General features: G+C 40.2%; 3 protein-coding genes across 7 annotated transcripts in view; 1 reads left to right on the top strand and 2 right to left on the bottom strand.

Moving 5' to 3' along the window:
• The window catches only part of KLC1 (kinesin light chain 1), a 57,328-nt gene extending 41,533 nt beyond the window's left edge, over positions 1-15,795 (bottom strand). For all 5 annotated transcript variants that reach the window (XM_042813210.1, XM_042813214.1, XM_042813213.1 and 2 more), the window contains exons 1-2: positions 15,708-15,795; positions 14,030-14,190 (exon numbers count right to left, since the gene is read on the bottom strand). The gene's annotated coding sequence lies outside the window, so the exon portion shown is untranslated. The remainder of the gene's footprint in view (positions 1-14,029; positions 14,191-15,707) is intronic.
• Positions 7,895-16,112, bottom strand: LOC122157514 (cytochrome c oxidase assembly factor 8). The gene is made up of 5 exons (XM_042813217.1): positions 16,017-16,112; positions 15,708-15,905; positions 14,030-14,093; positions 11,907-11,997; positions 7,895-9,559 (listed from the first exon to the last, which is right to left on the bottom strand). The coding sequence occupies exons 1-5, from the start codon at positions 16,110-16,112 to the stop codon at positions 9,451-9,453; spliced, it is 558 nt and encodes a 185-aa protein (XP_042669151.1). The 3' UTR covers positions 7,895-9,450.
• Positions 16,113-16,227: 115 nt separating this feature from the next.
• On the top strand, positions 16,228-21,236 carry BAG5 (BAG cochaperone 5). Its single transcript, XM_042814840.1, has 2 exons — positions 16,228-16,285; positions 16,544-21,236. The coding sequence occupies exon 2, from the start codon at positions 16,572-16,574 to the stop codon at positions 17,922-17,924; it is 1,353 nt and encodes a 450-aa protein (XP_042670774.1). The 5' UTR covers positions 16,228-16,285; positions 16,544-16,571; the 3' UTR covers positions 17,925-21,236.
• Positions 21,237-22,626: the final 1,390 nt, after the last annotated feature.

The following is a 22,626-nucleotide window of genomic DNA, read 5'->3' as shown; positions in this document are numbered from 1 at the left end:
ACTTGACAGTTGCATATGTTTTTAGTTTATATTTCCTACAAGAATGTCCTTTATGAAGAACAGGAAACATAAAAATCAAGGCTCAAGACCAAAAGTGTCAAGTACCCAGCTGCAGACAGCATTAGCCTAACTCCTTTGTACAGATGTGCAAATTACTGCATGCAGAGCAACCTTGTTAGGATGGAATTCAGGCACTCGGGAATAAAAGGACCATATTTTGTTCGACATGACTCACTGTCGTGGTCAAGATGCCTGAACGTGCCATAGGAAACCCACTGTTGGGCATGGCATTAAAGTACTAAGTAAAATAAACACTGATCACAATCCTCCTTCTAAAGTCAATAAGCTTCATTTACATGGAAGTGAATTCTCTTTTTTCAGTCACAAGGATTTCTGGAAAGTGTAACAAATGAAAGCCAGCATGTTTCTCCCTGACATTCTCTATCCACAGTGAAATAACAAGAAAATAAAGCATGCAGTGTAATCCAGCTCTAACAGGCCATTTCAGTAGTCAATTTCTTTTAGGTTTTTTTTTTTAAGAGAGCAGGATGCTTGCTGTGGACATTAACATTTTGCTACCCAGAATTCTTTTCATCCCATCATTATTACAGAGGAGTGCTATTGTTAAAATCCGAAAGATACTGAAGGTTTAAAAAGACATTCAGTTAGCTTCAAAACATTTTTCTTTTTAAGAAACAAAACAAAACAAATAGCACATAAGAACCTCAGCTAACACAGTTAATCAGATGAATGCTAGAAACTGATACACAATTTTCCTGCCAATGAATGCAGCTATAAAGAAAAATATCGAACAACTTCAGCAACACAGCTATATTTATGTCTTCCGATTTCCTCTGTGATCTTCAACGTAATAAATGATCAAGGAGTTAAGAATCCTAGCCTTCGACAAATTACAATGCTCCATGCTGTATGAATCAGTATATCCCAAGATTGCACTTTCAAGCATCTGAATTCCCAGCAGGTTAAGGATTGGCAGTAGAGAGTTTTTGATGTTAATTAGGTTGGAACCTTCATTCATTGCATGCAAGTGGGTTTCAGCCTCTACAGGGAACTGCACTGGCCTTTACTACCCCTCCATCCAACCAGCAATTGCTCTGTTTTCTAAGAAACACATTCTTCTTTCCAGCCAACATTAAGCAGAGGGACAGACAGGGACATAAACTTTTCTCAGTACTAGTAAGCCAGTGCTTCTTCATGAAGATAAGGAAGGAAGGCAGATGTATTCTCTTTACTCTCACAAAGATTCTTATATACATTTAGAAAAAGAATTTGTGATTTTTCTGATGCTTACACTTTTCTGATGCTTACATGTGTACACTTAAGCACAAGAAATGCCAGTCTCAGGGTATGCCTGTGCGTGACCTCCGAGTAGTTTTTGTTTTTTTAATATGACTGTGAAACTGAATTGCAAAACAACTGGGTATCTTGCCCTCTGTGCCCGAGAACCTCATGCCAGTGTTGTCTCAAGGGTAATTCATGTGCTTAGATACTGTGCCAAATTGAGTTGTCTTTCTATCTGTTTTCCCTTGCTAGCGATTAGCCCCTCTTCTCTGTTTGCATTTCTAAGTCCTCAAATGTAACACCTCCCTTTTGCACTTATTTAAACCATTGCAGAGAAAGGATGTTTCTCCCAGGGTAAACCTCCTGGATGGTCCTCCCACCACTCACCTGTCTAGAAGATCTGGCATTTCTGGCATTCCTTTCCCCTTCCTGACCATCAATTTGCTTGGCTAAACAAACTGAACCCTTGAAGTCTTGTAAGATTCTACATCTCCCTGATTATCATAGCTGCCCTTCTCTGCTACCATTTGCTCCATCTTTCCTGAGCATAACGTGCTACAATTTTGTGCCATGATTGCTATTGAAAATGATGGCTCCTAATTTTGATTTATTAATAACCTCCCTTTCACTTGATGTATTCCTTTTCTGCACATACTGTAGTAATTGCCAAACCCTTATCCACCTTTCAATTCTTCTTTTAAATGCTTTTCTCTCCTCTTTAACTAATACTGTATATAGAACTACACAAAATGCATTTGGCATCCGGGCAAAGTTGATTGCAATTTTATTTATTTATTTTTAAATAGGAGCCCATTTTACATCTTTGCTTTGCTTAAGAGGCTATTCAAACCAAAGGCATACTGAGTTGCACTGGACCAAGAAATTTATGGTAATACAGTTTGCCCCAAGGGAAGGGGGAATGGAAATGTCTCTGCTGTGTGACATCTATTTCTGTAGCTTCTGGGCCAATGACCCATTATGTCTCTGCAGAAAATGGCTTCTGTGAATTTGCCTTTGGCTAGATGGATGATATGCAGTATATAGGGCGGAGAAGGGCACAGCCACTCTAGAAATCAATAGGAAACAGAACAGCCTGTGCTAAGCATTTCATTCCTCATCCTCTCTCTCCTGGGAAATAGAGCAGGTGCAGGAAGAGAAATGATGATATTCCTAGTAGTTTCGATATGAATACTCTCCTTGCAGCCTTCCTCTTACTGCAGCAAGAGTGTGCTGTAAGGAGTTTTTGCTTCAGTTTCAGAAGTTCTAATTCTTTTTTTTAATTTTTTTTTAACCTGCTTTAATGTAACCTTTTCTTTCTACATCATAGAGAAATCCACTGAAACGTATTCAGTTCAAAGACATGCCATAGACACGCTCTTCACTTTTGTACGTTCACTATGATATAGAAAAACACCACCGCTGTCAAGTTTCAGACTTAAACACTGGGCTAAATCACTCCTACACGATGGATCATCTGTTTCTTCCTCTACAGACTCGGCTATCACAACTACCTGAGAGCAAGTATTCTTGAAAAACTCAGATCTGGACAATCCCCAAAAAGTCTAGAGGAGGATTTGGTACCCCCAGAGGAGAAGGGGTAGGGGGAGAATGGTTTTAAATCCCGTTCTGTGCCTTCTTCTCAGCTCCCCACACGATTCAGACAATCTCAAGGTCTCAGCTTCCACAGTTCACCCCAGGACCTCTACAGGATCCATCTCTGACCCAGCCCATCCATACTTCAATGCTCTTTACATTAGGACATTAGCCTCGTAGCTGTTTATTTCTTTTTCTGAAGAGAGGGATTCCTATACATCCGTGTATTGGTGTTTAAGAGACCAATACAAAAGTGCTAGCAAAGGGATGCTATTCATTGACAAACATCAAGTCTGGCAAATACTGCTGCATCAGATCGTGTTCTGAAAGTTCTTCTTGTGTCTCAATGGCTAGACGCAACTGAGATGAGTAGCAACCCATGCAGAAACTGGCTAAGGAAAAGGTAGTTGTGTCATCAGCATGCCAGTCATCAAAGATATTCTGAGGCTAGACTTTTGCTTCAGAGAAGAAATAACTGGAGATAGAAATTAAAAGCAGGATTCCTTGACCTGTGTCTTTTGTGGCCAGCTGTTTATAATTCAGTTCACAGAAAGTAGAGCTTTTAGTAACTTTTTTCAAGGGGAAAAAAAAAATAAATCTATGTCACAAGGGTCCTCTCAAACACATCATCATCTGAAACAGCTGGGCTGTTAGGAGCACTTTGGTTACATACATGGTTCACTCAGCCATATCAGGTGACAAGTCCTGTGGGGAAATTCCAGGGAATTGCTGGAACATGCCACCTGCAGCGTTCGAGATTTTGAATCTGTAATATTCTAATGAAATTTTTTCCTAATATTTAAAAGCCTATGTTTTAGTGAAAGCTTAAAATACATTGGAATTGCTTCAGTAGTAAGTGCAGTTTTACACAGCTTATCAAGCCCTAGTTATTGAAAATAACATACTGCAAACAGGAACTGAAACATGCCTAAATAAACACTACGAGAAATTTGGTAACAGCTGGTATAAACAAATTAGCCACCAAAGTGAAATCTATTGCCTATACAGTCATGCTTGTTACCACCAGCCAAAGGGCCAACAATATACCATGACCATATATTTGAAAACTCTTGTGACTCATACAGAGCTATCTTCTTCCATCAGCATGTAACACTGACCAGAAATCCACCCAGTAAACTGTTCTATTGCGAGCAGCAATTTAACGCACTCTAAGTATCTTTAAAGATAGTTCACACATTTGCCTTTTCCCAACCCATTCACTTTGCAGCCAAGGAGGCTGGAACGCTGTTAATTTGATTTCCCTTCTCTCTCTTTGATTTTTTGCTCATGAAAACTAATGGGCAGTGCCTTATAACAAAGCTCATACTGTAAATAATTGAGGTTGCCTTTCTAATTTACATGTAAATACATGCAAGAACTAAAGGTTGAAATTACATTATTAATTACAGATGAAACTGAATGTTGGGTTCTGAGTGGTGGCTGGATAATGCCTATAGACTCAAGGCCCTAGATATAAGATTCTTTGCTGCTTTTAAAGAAAGTGAGAACCTCGTGATTCAAAAGACAGAGAAAAATCTTCCCAAGATGGAAAAATGCCCTGTTCAACAGCTACCTTTCAGTCATATTCTGTTAGCATCAGCCTGCTTTACTCAGTTCTATGACTGCAGAACTTAATTCAATTGGATGTATAGCTGCAATGCTGTAGTTATTATTAAGCATGCTTGGCAAGTCTCCAGGTGTCACACCAAATATACCCCTTTTTTTCCCAACAGCACTGGGGAAGAAGCAGCAAAGCATTAATTTTTACTGTCTTTCAATTAAAATTCCTCTATAATATCCTACGGCAGAGCTGATTTTTTTCTTTGAAGTGAGCCGAATTCTCCTTCAACATAAATTAGCACCTGTGGCTATTTACTCATATCATAGCCAGCTTAGTATTTTGTCCTGTTTTTCATGGTAAAAATTTCATGAGGCCTAGGGAAACTGGAGGATTTCCAGACATTATATTAAATATGTAATATTTTGGTAGATAAAAGACATCCAGAAGACGTTTTCTTACGTATTCGTTGGAGAAGGAATCTAGACTTCCAATCTTTCAAATTGTTCTAGACATTAAAATCTGTAATTTTTCTGGACCTCTTTAAAAACAGCCAAAGTATGCCATACATCAATCATCATATGGTTATCTTCTGGAGTGAGATGTTTTTTGTTTGTTTGTTTTTAAAGCGAAGATGGAGCTAAAATTTGTCAACAAAATTCTTTAACAACGTGGTATGAACAGCGACCTGAATTTCTCATGCTTCTGAAACTTGCATCTTGCCTGTGGATGTGTTCTGGCTCAGCTGATGAAAGTTATCACAGCCAGTTCTGCAGCTGAATCATATCCATAGATCCTCTGGAGGCGGCTGTGTGAACAGACCACTGCTGAACGCCAGCAATTCTTGACAAGCATGGGGGCTGTTGGAAACTCTTGCCACTCATGGCTGATTCAAAGTAGTTCCAGGACTGCTCATCTTTATGCTGAATGCTTATATTGCTCGCCAGCAGTCCCAACAGCCAAGCAATGCTCATGATCATTCCTGCTGTCTCCTGCCATTTCAGGCCCTCCTGAGAACACATCTGAACCAGCCCTAAGGATGAGGACCAGAGTACATCAGCAGGGAAAAATCACTGTGCCTTCCTTCCCCTTCAGAGCCTAAGAAAAGAGATCCAATGTGTATCCAGCTTGTACCACTAAGAGAACACGAGCAGCTGTAAGAAACAAAGACTTTGTCTTCAGTGCATCTGCACGGTTTCTAAAACTCTGATTTTGACAGCAGCAGTACTATAAAATGTTTCTCTTAAATAAGATCATACAAAAACAAATAATGTCATTTTTTCTTCAGTACTTCTAACAAAAAGTACTGCTGCATTTCCACAGCATCTGCCACTTGAATAGATCAATCAACTAAATCTCTGAATACTTAATCTTAATCCGTTAATGAATGCAAAGTCAGAGCACAAAGAAGTAATTCCTACAATAATGAATATTAATGAGTATTTCAAGAGGATCACGTTCCATCTTCTTTAAAATCATAGTAAGAAATAAGAAAATTAAGAAATAAACTTCCAAGAAAAATAATTCATATTTATTGTTTTTTGGTTTAAAGAACTGAACCTGAATATTTTTGAGTTTAATGTTCTGTTAATCAGATTACAGCCATCAGAGGGTAACATTCTAATATAAAACTTAATTCATGTATATTACAAGTCCAGACAAATAGCATTTTTTCCTGAAAACTTTTCAACCTGCCAGCCTTCATGCAAACAAGTGCCCCTTGGGCTCTGTGCATGATGTAAAGTAAGTCCTTGTTTGGCTAAATCTGATTGCTCTGTAAGATAGCAGGATTGCTTAGCAATAGTGGAAACTGAACACTGCATGCAAAACAGCCCCCCTGAAACAGAGCCAGAGCAGGTCAGCCTCTGTATTACAAACTGGACTTCTGAACAAAATTTTCTTCCACTAGCAATTTTCAGTTAATCAGTAACTCCTTCCACTATTTTTAAAATTCCCAATAAAATTAAGAACTGTATTTAATCTCAAAAATTCTAAGCTGTTCAGATCCCTGTCAGTCATACCTAAGGGTGCTGGATCACTTCAAACCAACCTTTAGCTGTTCTGCCTGTCAATTCCCATTTGACAATTCTTCCTACTCCTCTCACATTCCACAGAAATTAATGCTTCAGTAGAGAAATTCAGTGATTAGCAAACACCCAAAGATTCTCAGAACACAGCCATTCCCAATACAAACTATCTAGAATTACTTGAATATTAGCAAAACATTTTTGCTTTATTATGTACTTACCGAGGAGATGGATTAAAAAAGGCACACGCTGACGCTACTAAATAAGAAATACTGCTGTTCCTTCTGACAGGATTTGCTAAATACCTAAATGATAAGAACACTCCTCTGCATTTTTCCTATACTCAGGAAATGCGCACTGAAAAGCCACTCTTTGATCTATTTGACTGGTTTCACTTACTGTAGCAGACACAGAAACACAGAAGACACAGAAAAGATTTATTTTCAGTAGTCTAAGGGAGCTCCTCTTTCTTGCTTTGATGTATAAAGGATTTATGATCAATACTACCTGAAAGCAGCTGGCATTGCTACAACTGCTCAGTGTCAAGCAAAAATATTAAAATTAATGCAACACTGGTAAAAAAATGATATGGCCTTTAGCATTTCAGAAAATGTAATTATCTTAGTAAATGTGTGTGGCTTTGGTAACGAGACTCAGAGTTTCAGATGGATTATTTTTAACAACATCTTTTCACAGTGTTTTATTACATATTCTAAATCAAAACTCACCACTTACCTACCAGATAAATGCCTCACTCCATCAACACGCTTTAGATGAACGGGTCTGGCATCCCACACAGAACCTTAATGATGTCAATCCCATAAAGGCATGAACTTCACCTACAAGCAGCTCAGAGCAAAATCCATTTACACTAATTACATTATCTTTGGATGACCAACATAAGAATACATATTCAGAAAACAGTTTTATAGCTGTGGTTCTACTACTGAAGATGCTCCCCGCTGCATTTCTACAGGCAATACTAAGGAGTAGGTCAATAGAAGAGAATAAAGACTGGAAGTAATTTCACAGCCACTGTGAGTTGACTGAGAAGCAATCCAAACCCTTCATCTAAATTTCCACATCTCCCTTCTGCCACTAGTAAAATTCTTACATCTGCACAATGAGACAACACAAATTCAACTGACATCCAACACTTTCCTCCTTGGATTAGTTTTAGTAGCTGTGAGTCAACTTCCTGAGCTGGATCAGCAGGCAGGCAATGTCTGCATTAAGAGAACTGAGCAGCTCAGATGAAAATGGTTCTTTTGATTGACCCCAACCCACTTAAGCATGTGAGAAAATACCTTAGGGATCTCACATGCAGAATATCACAGTATAGTCCTATCAGCTACCAGTACACCGGGGATCTGATCACTGCTCTTCAGCAATGATACCATATGTTCTCCAATAATTCTTCCATATTTTAAGTTAAAATTATTTATTGAAGTGCACATTCACATTGTAATCAAAGCATACTTGTTGTAACATACAATTTAATGTACAGCCCTGAAGAACTACATTACACACCAGAAGAAGTCTATTTCAAGAACTTATTTTCATTAAGAAACACATCATTTTCTAACTTCTTAATAAACATTTACCTTTTACAGTACTATGTAGTAAATAGCTTTCAGTGTTCTCCTACTACTGATTTTCACCTCAACAAACACTATTAATGACAGCATCATTTGCTATTAACACAGTTATTAGAACCACAATTCAGTGAGCATTTTAATCCCAATGATATCATCATCTTTGTATGAAGCAGCACAATCCATTACAGTGTCATTAATATTTCATTTTCCAAAGGAATCATTAGTTCATTAATGCCAACTTTTCACTCACGCTGAAAAACCTCATGAATAAATTATGTCATGTTTAGATATGAAAAACAGGTCAACGGCTATTGAGTTCACATTTCCAAAACAAAAGCATTCCCTACAGCAGGGCTCTGGAGAAAATGTGCTTCAATAATAGAATCCTCTTAGTAAGTATTAAAACAATCACTACATTGAACTGTATAGACATAGAGAACATTCAGAGTTAAGGAACTTTCTTTAAGTTACAGACACACAGCATAACATTTTAAGACTTCACTTTGATCAGCTTCCTACCAATTGACACTGCATAAACTTGAAGCCAGAAAATCCCCCTCAAGCAAGTTCTTTTGAGTGAAGAAACGGGTGAGAATATGGCGTTCTTCTCATACAGCCAAGCATCACTTTCCTTCTTTACAAAGATTAAGTTTCTGGCAATGCATGTTTTTTATAGCAGATAAAATCTCCAACAATCACAGGTTAGAGAAACCGTTGTCCAAGAGGCACGTTTCTTATAAAGAAAACAAGATTACAGCAGGCTCTACTGCTTTAGTAAATTATATGAAACTGTATCTTAAGCTTTCAATAAAAATGGAAAACAGTTGTACTAAAAAAAAAAAAAAAAAAAAAAAAAAAAAGGATTATTCTAAGTCAATTGTGCATATACACTTATGACTGAAGGAACAAGTGTGATTTATGTTATACTACTACTTCTGCCCCAGACAGCTGCTGCAAAGTGAGGCATTTAGTCTTTATATACAGATGAAGTCTGTGATAACATTCTCTGACCTAAGTTCATGGCACACTGGGATTTGTTTTATGAGGTATACCTCTGTGGCTTTAAAAACAAAACAAAAAAAACAACAACCAGGTGTGACCTGTTTCAGTTAATGTAAAAGAAAAAAGCTTTCAAGAGTTTTCTAGTTGTGTTTTCGTTGGGAAACATTTTGATATACATGGAATAAAAGGTGGTTTATAATAAAACAGTGGTTGTAAATTAAGGCTAAAGGCAACTTTTATTTACACAAAGTCTAACAAACAGACCTAAGCAATCATTACACTGGACATTCAGATTCTGAACATCACTATTAGCAAGTTAATAGCACACCTTGGCAGTCTAGGTAGCATTACATTCTTCATGGAGCTGTGATCACTGATTTCCAGCATTTGTTGTTCTCCGACGAAGCCACCTCAGGGCTCTCACCAGTGCTACTTGGCCCATGAGGAATGTGATAGTAAAGTTACGTCTATACCAATCTCTTGGATTCCAAAGCCAGGAAGATAACCAGCACACAGAACAAGAAGAGAAAAAGGAACATAAATAAATTAAGACATCCATTGGCACTGACAAATGACAACTTTGTGATGACTTACACTTTCCATTCTTTGTGACAACACTTTCCTCATCTGACTAAATAACTTCAGAAAATGTCAGATGTGGATAGTCACATAATGAACAGATTGCACGTGGAATATATGGCTACAATTATCCAGAGCTCAACTGCAAAGAAGTTTAATACGTAACTTCATAACCAATTGCATTTCAAATCAGGTAAGATTTAATCTTATGATGACCAGCTTTCCTTCAGAATCAAGCCATTTTTAAGGATTTCCCACCAGTGCTGTGCTGTGTGTAGTATCTGTGCAGATGTGAAGATGCATGTGTTGGAAGGGGCATAACTGGTCACCTTTTTTGTTTGTTTGTTTGTTTTGGGGGGGGGGGAAGGGAGGGGTAAGGAAGAGGAAGTAAAATCATACTTCAAAGTTTAATTATGCAATCCAATACAGGAAACACTTTCATAATGCCTCACCTTTTAAAGACCGTGCCTTTAATATTACCAAAGTTTGCTTTTTGGTACACGTGACTTCTAAATATTGTAAATATACCACTTTTTAATCTTTGGGCATTTGCTTCAAATTTTTGCTCCTTCTACCAACTGAAGTAATTTAATGATTACCTTCATTTTTCCACCATGGATCCCTCCCCTATTTTGCAAAATTTCACACAAGCTGCAATACAGTACTCTTATTGTAGAAACAGCAGAGAACATTACATTACACCTTGAATTTAGGTCTTCTGTCATATTTTTTAGAAATCTTGCATGTACAGATTAGCACAGACCTGAGATATTAACCTCTCAGTAAGGACAGCAGTGAAAATCATGCTGACAAGAAGCACTGAACTACCCTCTGAAATGTCATGTTAAATCAAAATATCATGCTAACACTGCAACTGTTTCTTTTCCCCTTTCACGTCTCCTTTCCCATTTCTTTTTTTTTTTTAAAGACCATCTCCACTCCAGGTACCCCAAACCATATATTCTCGTTGTCTATGCACAGCCATTGTCTTTATTCTACCTAAATTTTAGAAGTTTTAACACTTCAGCAGCCAGTTTTCAGGCCAGCCAACAACACTGCAGAAAAGTGTATAGATGAATGCATAAATTGATCTTTTTAAGTGTGACCCTTTAAAAAAAAAAAAAAAAGGAAAAAAAAAATGCCTATAAGCTCCACTGTTTTCAAGGCTGTGCAGTTCCACTTGGCATCAGTCATTCAGCGTGTTGTAACAAAGCAGCAACAAGGATCACCACCTTCAGAAACAGCCTGAACTCTTTGGTTTTGCTTCCTCCACTCCCAGGCAAAACACGTTCATTTGTTGTAAATGCTATTACTTTACTGTAAGAACAATTCTATTGTACATGCACAATACATACAAAGAACCCTAAACTGCATTTTTTCATAGATCAATTACAGTGACAGTAGAATTCTAACTCATGTTACATCATCAGGAATCTGAGAACATTTGTGACCTTAGAGCCCAATAGTCTTTCATTCCAATACAGAGAAGAAATGACATTTTGGTTTCACATGCAGTGGACAGCACTACTTTAACTGGGTTGAGTAACATCCTCTGCCTGCTTCCTATTTCCTTCTCTCCACTAAGCTATTTGCAGATTGGTAATGTGTATTTGCAAGTCATTCTCCAGTTGTCTCAGAATCCCAGTCCAGTTTATCAAGTCGTGTACAAACAGTGACAACAACAACACAGCAGACATGAAAAGGTGAGTGGATGTGGGCGCACCCAACTGCAGCAGAAGTTTATTCAGGATGAGCACAGAGGGTCATTTCAAAAAGGCTTTGCCACACACAAATAAAACTCAAAGGTACTCAGCTTCATCTTGAGTGCATATTTGCAAAATAATAACAAAAATAATAATAATACGCTTACTAAATGATTTTCCTTTGAGGCAAATCACATTTACTAGTCCTTACTCAATTTAGTTGAGGAGAATCTGTTACTCTAAAGTTGCCGTCTTTTTACTCACACATTTACCACTTTCAATTGGCAGGAACAAAAGGTCCAATGCCACAGGAGAAATAAAATTGATCTTGTCCCTTAACACCACAAAAATCAACAATAAACAGCAAAGTCAAACGCCAATGCAAATTCACGTCAAGCGCCAACAGCAGCACTTTATAAATCATTTTCCAAAATAAGATTTTCAGCTGCTCGTTTTAAAAAGTTATGGTAAAAAACAAAGTTAGATCCAATCCTCTACACCTTTTGGCTAAACTATGATGTCAACATAAATACATTCTACATACCTGTTATAATGCAAATGCTTTCTAAAATTTTTACGGAGGAAGTCCTTGTAAAAGTCAGCCATTTCCTCTGCATTCAATGTCACTTTCTGGCCTGAAAATAAGTTTTGGCATGACAATGTGAAGATAGATCTTCAGACTAAAACACCAGGCTCAGATTGTGGAGCTAGGTCTGACTGCTTGCTCTCACAGGCTTCTTGTATAACCTTGAACACATACGTTTACATATTAAAAACTTATCAATGGAGCACAGCAGATTAAAAACACAGTGCACCTTGGAACCAGCACAGTAATTCTTAAACCCTTCTTACTCATGAAAGTGATGTTTGTTTATAAAAGTCTCAGCTTACTTAGGAAGCCAATGAGCTCCCCCAAAAAAGTCATCTACTTCTTGAGTAACATTAATTTGTCACAGGGCTGAAGTCTAAGCACTGCCAGTAAGAGCACTTAGGAACTTGAATTTCCTCCCTAAAAGGAGGTCTGTAAGTACAGGCAGAACACGATTCATCACTGACAAAACACTGTCAAAAAACACATTTTTTTCTACTGCTGCTACTAAATTTCAAGTGACTTATCTCAGTACACGTGCTTTTTCGTATGTCAGATATATTAATTTAGTAGGCAACTCTTTTTGTACAGAAGTACAAGAGAGGACGCACAGATTTGAACATATTGCTCAATGTGGAAGCTAAGGAGACACGTATTCTCTCCCCAGAACAGGAAAGGAAGATCTTTTTCTACCGCACACAAGTAGCACCTGGACAGCCAGCAAATATTCTCAACTTTGTTATTTCCTACAAAAGCTTTTTAGCATCAACAGCAATTCTAAAACAAAGGTCAAAATAGAATTTCCCAGAGAATACGGACACAAGGGAGAAGAGACTGCGAGATTCAACTTGTTATTGTTCCAAAAACACATATTAAAGCACCCAAGATTGATCATAGAATTGTGTGCTATTTATCAGTATTACAATATCCTAATATACTACGGGATAAAATCATCATAACAGCTTTAGTCATAATCTTCAATCAGTTCTGCTGACAGCACTATTAATCTTTTGTATAAGAAATAACTTTTATTCCAACTGTACATGCATGCAATTATTACTCTTATCTATATACAGCCCTGTGTGAGAACAACGATGAGCCAACCCAATATGTGCAGTCAACATAAGGGATGTAGAAATTTATTTTCTCTTCTACTTCTCAGATTTAAAAAAAAAAAAAACAAAAAAACAACCAAAAAACACACAAAGCAGTTGTTTTTCTTAACAACAGAATTTAATTTGTTTTGCAATCACACACCCATCACTAGCATGTAAACAGAAGAGGAACATAAAGGTCTGAGATATATAGAACATCAGTACAGATGCTTTCCTGAAGTCAAACGCATCATTATTCTATAAACAAAATGTTCAGCTTTGTACTACAATGGCCAATTCTCTACATTACGAAAGCATCCTTATTTCTATTTCACATAATAAATTATTCAGGCAAGTATTTTACAGCAACTGTGCTCAGACAAAGATGGTCAGAGAACAGCTGTTGCCTCTTTGCCCCGAGAAGCTGTGGATGCCCTGTCCCTGGAGCTGATAAAGGCCAGGGTGGATGGGGCCACAGGCAACCTGATCCAGCATCTGAATTATTGGTTGGCAACCCTGCCTGCAGTAATGGGGCTGGAATGAAGTGAACTTTGAGGTCCCTTCCAACCCAAAGCATTATTATTCTTCAGAGGTTGTCTTACTCTCTCTCATAGAAAATACCGTATTAATTTAATGTGGACCTGCAGAAAGAGCATGCATTTTTCAGCCCACCCACAATATCCACTGAAGGCAAGTGCTCTAGTACGTTCAGCTCAGCTAGCTCACTGGGTTAAGAAATGTAAGAGAAGAAAGCCTGTTCTTCCTTAGGCTGCAGAACGGTTAATCACTTGAAGAGGATTTCAGCACATTACCTCCAGCTGGGCAAGGAGGAATTAGGGGACAAACACTGAAGCAGAAGATCTCACTTTCCACATGCATGCTCTGAACAATTACTTGGCATAGAACACACAGCACATAACTAGCAAAATCTGAAGTCTAACAGAATTCATAATGTATCCTGAACTGTACAAAGATCTCACTAACCTGTTTCATCTCTCGTTTCCAGACCCTTGGCTTTCAGTCTTGAGTAGATAAATTCTTCTTTTTCCTAAAAGATTTTTTTTCCACATTAGAATTTGAGGCGTTTGGTCCTTGAAGTAAGCCTTTATTTTTAAATCATGTAACGGCCCAGTGCCTAATACCCTCTGAAATAACAAACAACACTCATTAAATGTGGAAACATCCACAGAACATTTTCCCAAGCACAGTGACTTTGTGTTAAACTGATAAAGCTCTGTTGCTTAGATCCTTTTGGACTTGGTTCAGAGGATGGCCATGAAGACGATCAAAGGGCTGGATCACCTCTCCTATGAATAAAGACTACAGGAGTTGGGCTCGTTTAGCCTGGAGAAGACTCCAGGAAGACCTTACCACAGCCTTCCAGTACTTGAAGGGAGCTTATAACTGGGAAGGAGACAGACTTTTTTTGCATAGTTTGATAGTGATAAGACAAGGGGGAATGACTATGAACTGAAAGATGGAAGATTTAGGTTAGATGTTAGAAAGAAATTCTCTACTCAGACAGTAGCGAGACCCTGGCACTAATGCCCAGAGAGCTGTGGGTGCCCCATCCCTGGAAGTGCCTAAGGCCAGCTCGGATGGAGCCCTGGGCAGCCTGAGCTGGTGGGCCTACATCAGGCGTCTAGAACTAGGTAAGTTTTAAGGTCACTTCCAGCCTTAGCCATTTGATGATTCAATGAACCTGCTAGCTGCAAGCATCAATCGATTCACACACGTGTCCTACTGAAACACACAGCTCATGTGTGGAGTACCACTAACTTGTTTTTTCTACATCCAAATCTTACAAAAACAAACAGTGAAGATAAAACAAAGTATGTAACTGAGAATTTCTGTGTTCAGAAAAACACGCAGCCTTAAAATCTGTCATTATTTGGATGTATACACAATAATTATCTTTTCACCATTTTCTCAAACTCAAAAAGCAGTTCTACAAAATTTTTTTTAAAAGTTTTATTTTTGCCAAAATCTTCACAAGGTCAGGGAGGATATGGTGATCAAAGCTCAGAAATAATGAATTACTGAATCACTCCTATTCTTCCTAACTTATAGCATCATAGAATAGTTTAGCGTGGAAGGTCAGCGAGCTCCAACACCCCTGCTATGGCTGGCTGCCCCCCAGCAGACCAGGTTGCCCAGGGTCCCACTCAACTCAGCCTTGAACACCTCCAGAGACGGGGCACCCACAGCTTCTCTGAGTAGCAGTGCCAGCACCTCACTGCCCTCTGAATAAAGATTTATTTTTTTTTAAACATGTAACCTAAACTGCCCCTCTTTTAGCTTAAAGCCATCTCCCCCTTGTCCTATCACTGTGTGTAAGAAGTCACTCCCGTTCCTGTTTATATGCTCCCTTCAAGCACTGGAAGGCTGCAATGAGGTCTCCCCAGCGCCTTCTCTTCTCCTAGCTAAACAAGCCCAATTCCTTCAGCCTTCCCTCATTGGAGAGGTGCTCCAGACCTTTCGGTGCAAATCACAAAAGAAAGCAGAACACAACTGAATGCGTCCTTGCTTTCAGCCTCGATACAAGCTGCAACTGCCAGCGCAACAGGACCTGTCACGAGTCACTGGAGTTAGAAGGGACCCTTAAACGCCCCCACGCCACCCAGCCCGGCCCGAGGCCGCCCCCCAGCGGCGCCGGACTCACCCGCTGGAAGGCGGTGTTCTGCCGGGCCCAGAAGCGCTGGTTCCACGCCTGAGTTTCCTCCCGCAGCTCCCGCAGCCGCCGTTCCAGCCGGGATTCGCGGGGCGGCACGTAGAAGATGACGGGGCGGAGGTTGGAGCGCTTGTCGGGGGGCCCGATCCAGTCCCTGCGGGAGCCGGCGGGGGGACGGAAGCGCGGCCCCTGGAAACACGCGGGATGACCGACGTTAGCGCCGTTCCCGAGCAACGCCGAGACTTCACGCGCATCCCGGAGCCGCGCACGGCTTTAAAACGCACCGCGACGCGCACTCACCGCCCGCTCCTCCCCGCCGGAGGAGAAGGAAGAGGAGAAGCGGCCGTAGCGGCAGCCGCCCGCGCTCAGCGCCCGCACGGCGCCGCCAGCCGCCATCCCCCGCCGCCGGCCGCGCTTTACGGCGATGTCGCGCGGGCAGGGCCGCCCCGCAGCCGAGGGCGGTGCTGCGGGGCGGGGCCGCGCTCCGGGCTCCGCGCCCTTCGTTACCGCTCGGCCGTGGCGCAGCGCCGCGCCGGGCCGCCGTGCCTCAGCCCGGGGGCGGCTGCCGGGTGAGCCGGGGATCGGGGGGGCCTGCGGGGCCGCGTCGCCTTCAGCGCCGGAGCGGTGGGAAGGGGTGGCTGGGGGCGGAGTGGGGGGAGCGCTGCGCCTGCGGCGGGTTCAGCCCCGGGCTGAAGGAGCGGTGCGAGCCCGCGGACGGGACAGGGCTGTCGGTGCGGCCGCAGCGCCGGAGGAAAGTTGTAAACAGCGGCGCTGGGAGATGGCGCGGCACCCGATTAACCGCCGTGTTCTCTTTGCCCTCCTCGCAGTTCGTCTGAAGCCGGATGAGAGAAGAGCATGGATATGGGGAACCAACACCCTTCCATTAAACGGTTGCACGAAATACAGAAAGAAGTCAAAGAGATCGAACAGCAAGTGGCCGTCTTCAGCGGGTTGTCCACGGACCGGGACTACAAGAAGCTGGAGAGGTCCCTCACCAAGCAGCTGTTCGAGATAGATTCCGTGGACACCGAGGGCAAAGGGGACATCCAGCAGGCCCGAAAGCGAGCTGCCCAGGAGACGGAGCGGCTGCTGAAGGAGCTGGAGCAGAACGCAAACCACCCGCGCCGGCTGGAGATCGAGGCCATCTTCAAGGAGGCACAGGCGCTGGTGGAGCGCGAGATCACGCCTTTCTACCAAGGAGGCAACTGCGTCAACGAGGAGTTTGAAGAAGGCATCCAGGATATCGTGCTGAGGCTCACCCAGGTGAAAACCGGAGGGAAGGTTTCTTTGCGCAAAGCGAGGTATCGCACCCTGACCAAAGTGTGTGCCGTGCAGGAGATCATAGAGAGCTGCGCCAAGAGACAGCTCTCCCTGCCGCTCTCTAATGATGCGCATCCTTCTGTCTCCAAGATTAACTCTGTGATGTGTGAGGTGAACAAAGCGAGAGGAACTCTTATTGCGCTTCTGATGGGAGTGAGCAGTAATGATACCTGCAGGCATTTAGGCTGCGTGCTCACAGGCCTCGTCGCTGATTTGGATGCTTTGGACGTCTGCGGTCGCACGGAAATAAGGAATTACAGGAAGGAGGTCGTGGAAGAGATCAATAAATTGCAGAAATACCTGGACTTAGATGAAGAAGCGGATTCTACTCACGCTTATGATTTGGCACAAAATCAGTCCATTCTAAAAATAGAAGAAATCCGCAAGAAAATGAAGGAAGTTAATTCTTTACTTTTGAAAGCAGAGAATGCTTCTGATTTGTATCTGGGATCCAAAGCAGAACTGCAGGGATTAATTGCTCAGTTAGATGAAGTGAGTCCGGGAAAAAACCCTTGTATTAGAGAAGCCAGGAGAAGAGCTGTGATAGAAGTACAAACTCTCATAACATACATCGATTTAAAGGAAGCACTTGGGAAAAGGCAGATGTACGCAGAGCAGACTGCTGCAGAACATCAGTCTCATAAAGCAGTTTGGACTGTTCTTGGAAACTTGTCTCAAATTCAGCAGGAGGTGATTTCTTTTGATGGAAATAGAACAGATAAAAATTACATGCGATTGGAAGAACTCCTTACAAAACAACTTCTTGCACTTGATGCTGTTGACCCACAAGGTGATGAGCGATGTAAGGCTGCCAGAAAGCAAGCAGTAAAGCTTGCACAGAATATCCTTTACTACCTGGACATGAAAACAGATGAATGGGAGTACTGAAGGAGCCATGGCCTGACATAAAATAACATTTTTTTCCTGCGGCACGTCATATAGGATTATAGTTACATTGGCAGCACATAAGGTGTTCTATGCTTGCTTAAATCATGGAGGTTGCATAAAAAGTTACCTTGGCTATATGCGTGCTATCCCACGCAGTCACCCACTTGCCATGGCAACTGTCAGTACACCATCAGCAATTCTGGTCAATGCTATAAGCAATGGAATGTGATTCTCTGAAGGAGCAGCTTAAGAGTCGATTGAATTGCTTTTTTTTTTTAATCTGTTTTTTTTTGGTTGGTTGGTTGATTGTTTGTTGTTTGTTTTTTTTTTTAATAACCTGTTGTAATGTTCAGAGAATGCAGATATTTCAAAATGCAGAAAATTCCTTGTGGTGCAGTACTGGCAGAACTATTTCAAGAAAGCTGGACATGAAAATTAGTGTTTAAGCATGAGGCTCCTCCCAGTAACTTCATAGCAGTCTGGATGCTCTTAATGTGCTGTTTTGATGAAAAGTATTAAATGCAAAAAAAAAAAACCCAAACCTGCTGCCTTTTGGGTTGTACTTGTTTTATTCCATCCATCACACTTTCTGGTTGTTTAGATCTCTTTAGATTTCCTACTTAGCAGAAGTATAATGCCAGCTTCAAATTTACATAGGCAAAGCCACTTTTTTAATGGTATCTGTGACCTATGATTTGCAAGAACAGTTCTGCTGCTGGTGGAAACTCTGATAATGTTTGCTTTAAGAAGCTGAAACTTGAAGAGGACAATCTGTAGATACGTATTGGCCAGATGAGTTGGGTTTTGAGGATTTCACACTGCCATCCATTAGCACCTGAAAACTGCAATGAACTTTGTTAATGCTATTTAGGTGTCTTTTTAAAATTCTGCTGTTCTGTCTGGTTTTGACTTTTCCTATTGGATGAAAACAGAAGTTATGCTGAAGCAGATGAGCATTTTGGAATTATTTTTGTAAAACTAGATAGCTAGATATAAAGGCATCCCTAATGATGTACGTTTGTGTGATATATATACATATATAGATCTTTCATACTGGTCAGGTGTGGCTTTAGGCACGTCTTGGAAAAGACTTTTGCCATACGTCTCTCCTTGTAACTCACTGCTTAATTATAAATAAGCTTTGTAAGTAAGCTCGACTGTTCTACTTTATGCACTACCTTTCATTTGTGGCTGCTAGCACCTATCACATTTCTACTATAGCATGGTTTGTAGCTTTATTTTATTTTTTTTTTTTTGAGCATGGCATTAAAATGAATGAATACAGAGAGATATATTTAATTACAGAAACTTTGCACTTCGCTCTTTCATGTTGAATTAATGAATCAATGTTCCATAGGTGATGTTTTGCACCTCTTTAAGGAGTAAAGACCATTTCGGATGTTAAAGTATTTTTAGATATATTTTTAACCTATTAAATAAGACAGTGCTGTCTGTGAGAGACAAGTGCCTTTAGGACACCACAAACATGCACCATTATGTGTGGATACAGAAACTGTTTACTGGCAGCTTGATGCAAACTGGATTTATTATGCATATATAATTCCACTGTATCTCAAGTTAATGTAATACAATAGGTGAGAACTGCTGTATGGCGTCCTGACAACAAGCATCAAAGTTTGGAAAAATATATTCTATTTAAAAATGAATTTATTTATTTTAAAGTAAATACGGAGATCGGGGACAAGGAGGAGAGAGTACTCTTCCTCTGCAACATGCTTTCAGATGCTGCTGAAAGCCTGTGTAACTTCAGAGTGTGAGTATATCTTGTTTTGTGAGCATGCATGTGATTTCTCTGCATTTTACTTGCCAAAACCAATCTGTTTTTCCTATTAGGTACCTAAGGTACAGTTTGGCAATGACAGAACATTTGCTGCAGGGTTCTCCCTGGCTCTTCAGAGATACAACCTGGTTGAATGTATCTGCCCTTACCTAAAAATAAATACATAAATAAATAAAACCATTTCTTCTGGGTAAAATTCCAATCTGTATTCATAGATTTTATGGCTGACGCGGAATAGTGATGTTTGACACCTGAATTATTTTACTCATTTCAAGATTTCTCTGTGTTTGAACTTCAGTCTCTGGTTTATGCTTAAATTTTTAGGAAATGTAAGAATGTAATAGTGTGGTAATAGTATGCATTTTTCTTTTGTATTGCTGTCAGGTCTGCAGTGGTTTCTTGTAGGTTGTTTAACAATTTAATGGTGGTGTTCTTTGGAGGCCATGTGTAGCTTTATAAGTGTTTGAACTTAGGCAAAAAATGAGTAAGTATAGTTTTCAGATCTATTTTAACTCTGCTTGTCTTTCAGCTTCTCTGAATTAAAAAGTCAAGCCTGCATCTCTAGTGAGGCAAATGTGTAAGGTTAGTGCCATTTTCATTAACTGACTAGGATTTGGTAGCACGATACCATGTGGATTAAGCTTTTTCCCATTGTTCTGTAATCTAATCAGTTGATTATTTAAATTTTATGGTAAAATCCTCATCTGGAATGGGATCAGTTCAATTTTTGCATGAATGAAAACTAAATATGCTTAACCAAAAAAGAAAAGGAAAAAGCAGAGATTTCTCAAAGTCTTGCTTTTGTTCTGAAGAATGTAATGATTCCTTTCTATATCCAAACATTGAGGAACACACAACTTCTCAGTATGGCAGGCTAAATAATTAGCAAAATGTAAATGGACCAAGTTGCAAAAGCTTGCATTTTAGTGTTCTACCGAAGTAAAGTAACTTTTCTGTGTTCTTTGTAACCTACCTTAGAGCTAAACAGGTTGCTGGATATTTTGGGGAGGTAATGATACTTCATAATTTCTACTTGTTAATTGTATTTCCCTTTGAATTGGTTTTGTTTGGTTATGTCAGTCTTTATTTTTGTTACTCACCTCTCAGAGGGTTTTTGCTGTTACCAGTTTGGAGGAGGCTTTTGTTAACGTAAATTATTGTACATGCTCCTATGGTGTATGTCCTGATTTACTGCTGTGTAAGGTGTGGCATTTGTGTATATACAAATTCAAGGTTAAGTATTGCAGTGTTATATTCCTGATTAATAAAAATACATTGCTAATTTTACAGGGTACTCATTTGAATGTTATGCCCTGCTGCCTTTATTTATTTACGAATGTGAGTTATCAGAATGTAAATGATTTTTGTCTTAGAAAAAGTGATTAAACATATAGACATAAAATCCTCTCTCTCTTTTTTTTTTTCTTTTTTTCTTCTTCTAAAAGTTTGTTTTTTCACTGCTGTACTTAGGAAAATAAAGTTATTTGTGTGGAAACCACCCCTACCTCTAATTGCTAAATCTGGTGTTTGTTTTTTCTTCGCATCCGGCCTTGCATTACAGTAATTACATCGGCTGGTGCTTGTGCTATTCCTTCAGTGACAGCTGCACACTCCTGGGCTTTGCTTCAACGCTCACTGTAAAAATGCTTGCAGTAGTTACAGGTGTTGCCACCTTTCTGTTGAGGGGTGCTTTCTTAAGAGGTGAACATGCAAAAACAACCATATGAAGTCTCTTCATGTCCAAAAGAACCTCCAGTAGGAGTTAAGCTAATTAGATTCTAAACAGTATAGATGAGGCATGTTCACATGATCTGATAGCTCAGTATGTTTTCCTGAGATGCGGTGAGCTAAGTTATCAGCTCACTGCTGCTGGAAATCAGTACTGATATTTCTGCTCAGAGAGCTGCTGGCTGTGTGTGCTGATTCTGCTGCATGGCCAACTCCTGTGAGCTGATTTAATGCAATAAAACAGGAGGGGGGAAAAAAAAAAAAAAAGCAAAAATGAGGAAGAAAGAATATAGTGGCTTCAATGAGACAAACTGGATTGTAGAATAGCCTAACATGAGTCAGAGCAACCACAAAATGAATGGGTGGATCACAGGGCGAGGGCTTAGGGAATAAATTTTAAGTATTTCTGTAGCACTAAGCCATTAGATCAATCTTTTACATAGTTAAATCTCTGCAGGGGAAAGAGAGAAGATGGCACTATCAACTCCTACTCTGCTGCCTTAGTAATGGATTATGATGAAGGCAATGCAAATGAATCATGTATGGAAAACAAATCAGTTGCTTTCAGATGCTTTTTCATGTTGCACAGTAACAATTCATGCAATAAAAAAAATCAAGTGGCCGTGTAGATGTACTGTACCAAATCTGTGAAGTTCACGTGCAGAAAACATGAGGTAAGAATAAGGTTTATAAACAGAACTTTCCTGTACGTGACAAGATCACTCTATCTTGCTTTCTCTTTTAACAATATGCCGTAGGAAATGCTGTTCAAAGTCCAGTAAAGCAGTGGGCAGTGGCCCTCAGAGTCACTGAGCTAGCTGCTGACCTGTTTGTCTTGATCAGCTATTTACTCGTGAGAGCATTTGCCTTGCTGGGAATTTTTTATGTTTGGGACAGGCAAATTTAAGCACCTGAAATGTTTTAGCTGGAAAAACTCTGGCTTCTCAGTATTTAATTTCCATATGGGTGTACCCTCTGCTTTGGAAAATGCTTAGCTATGAACCTGAAGTAGTAAAAGTGCTTTAGTACTGAGCTCATGAATAGAAGGCCTGGGGGCTCAAGCTGGCTGCCAGCAGGAGACATTTAAGCATTAGGATCCTGGAAAATCTTCCTGCTAGAGGAACCTGCTAGGCACATCAGACGCTCAGAGCTAGTTCTATGAGTGAGCTCTCT

The sequence above is a fragment of the Centrocercus urophasianus genome, unplaced genomic scaffold, assembly GCF_019232065.1.
Source record: "Centrocercus urophasianus isolate 14NV4802_14NV808 unplaced genomic scaffold, USGS_Curo_1.0 seq_14, whole genome shotgun sequence".
In the NCBI taxonomy this organism is placed as follows: domain Eukaryota; kingdom Metazoa; phylum Chordata; class Aves; order Galliformes; family Phasianidae; genus Centrocercus; species Centrocercus urophasianus.
This window is presented reverse-complemented; position numbering and strand designations above follow the sequence as displayed.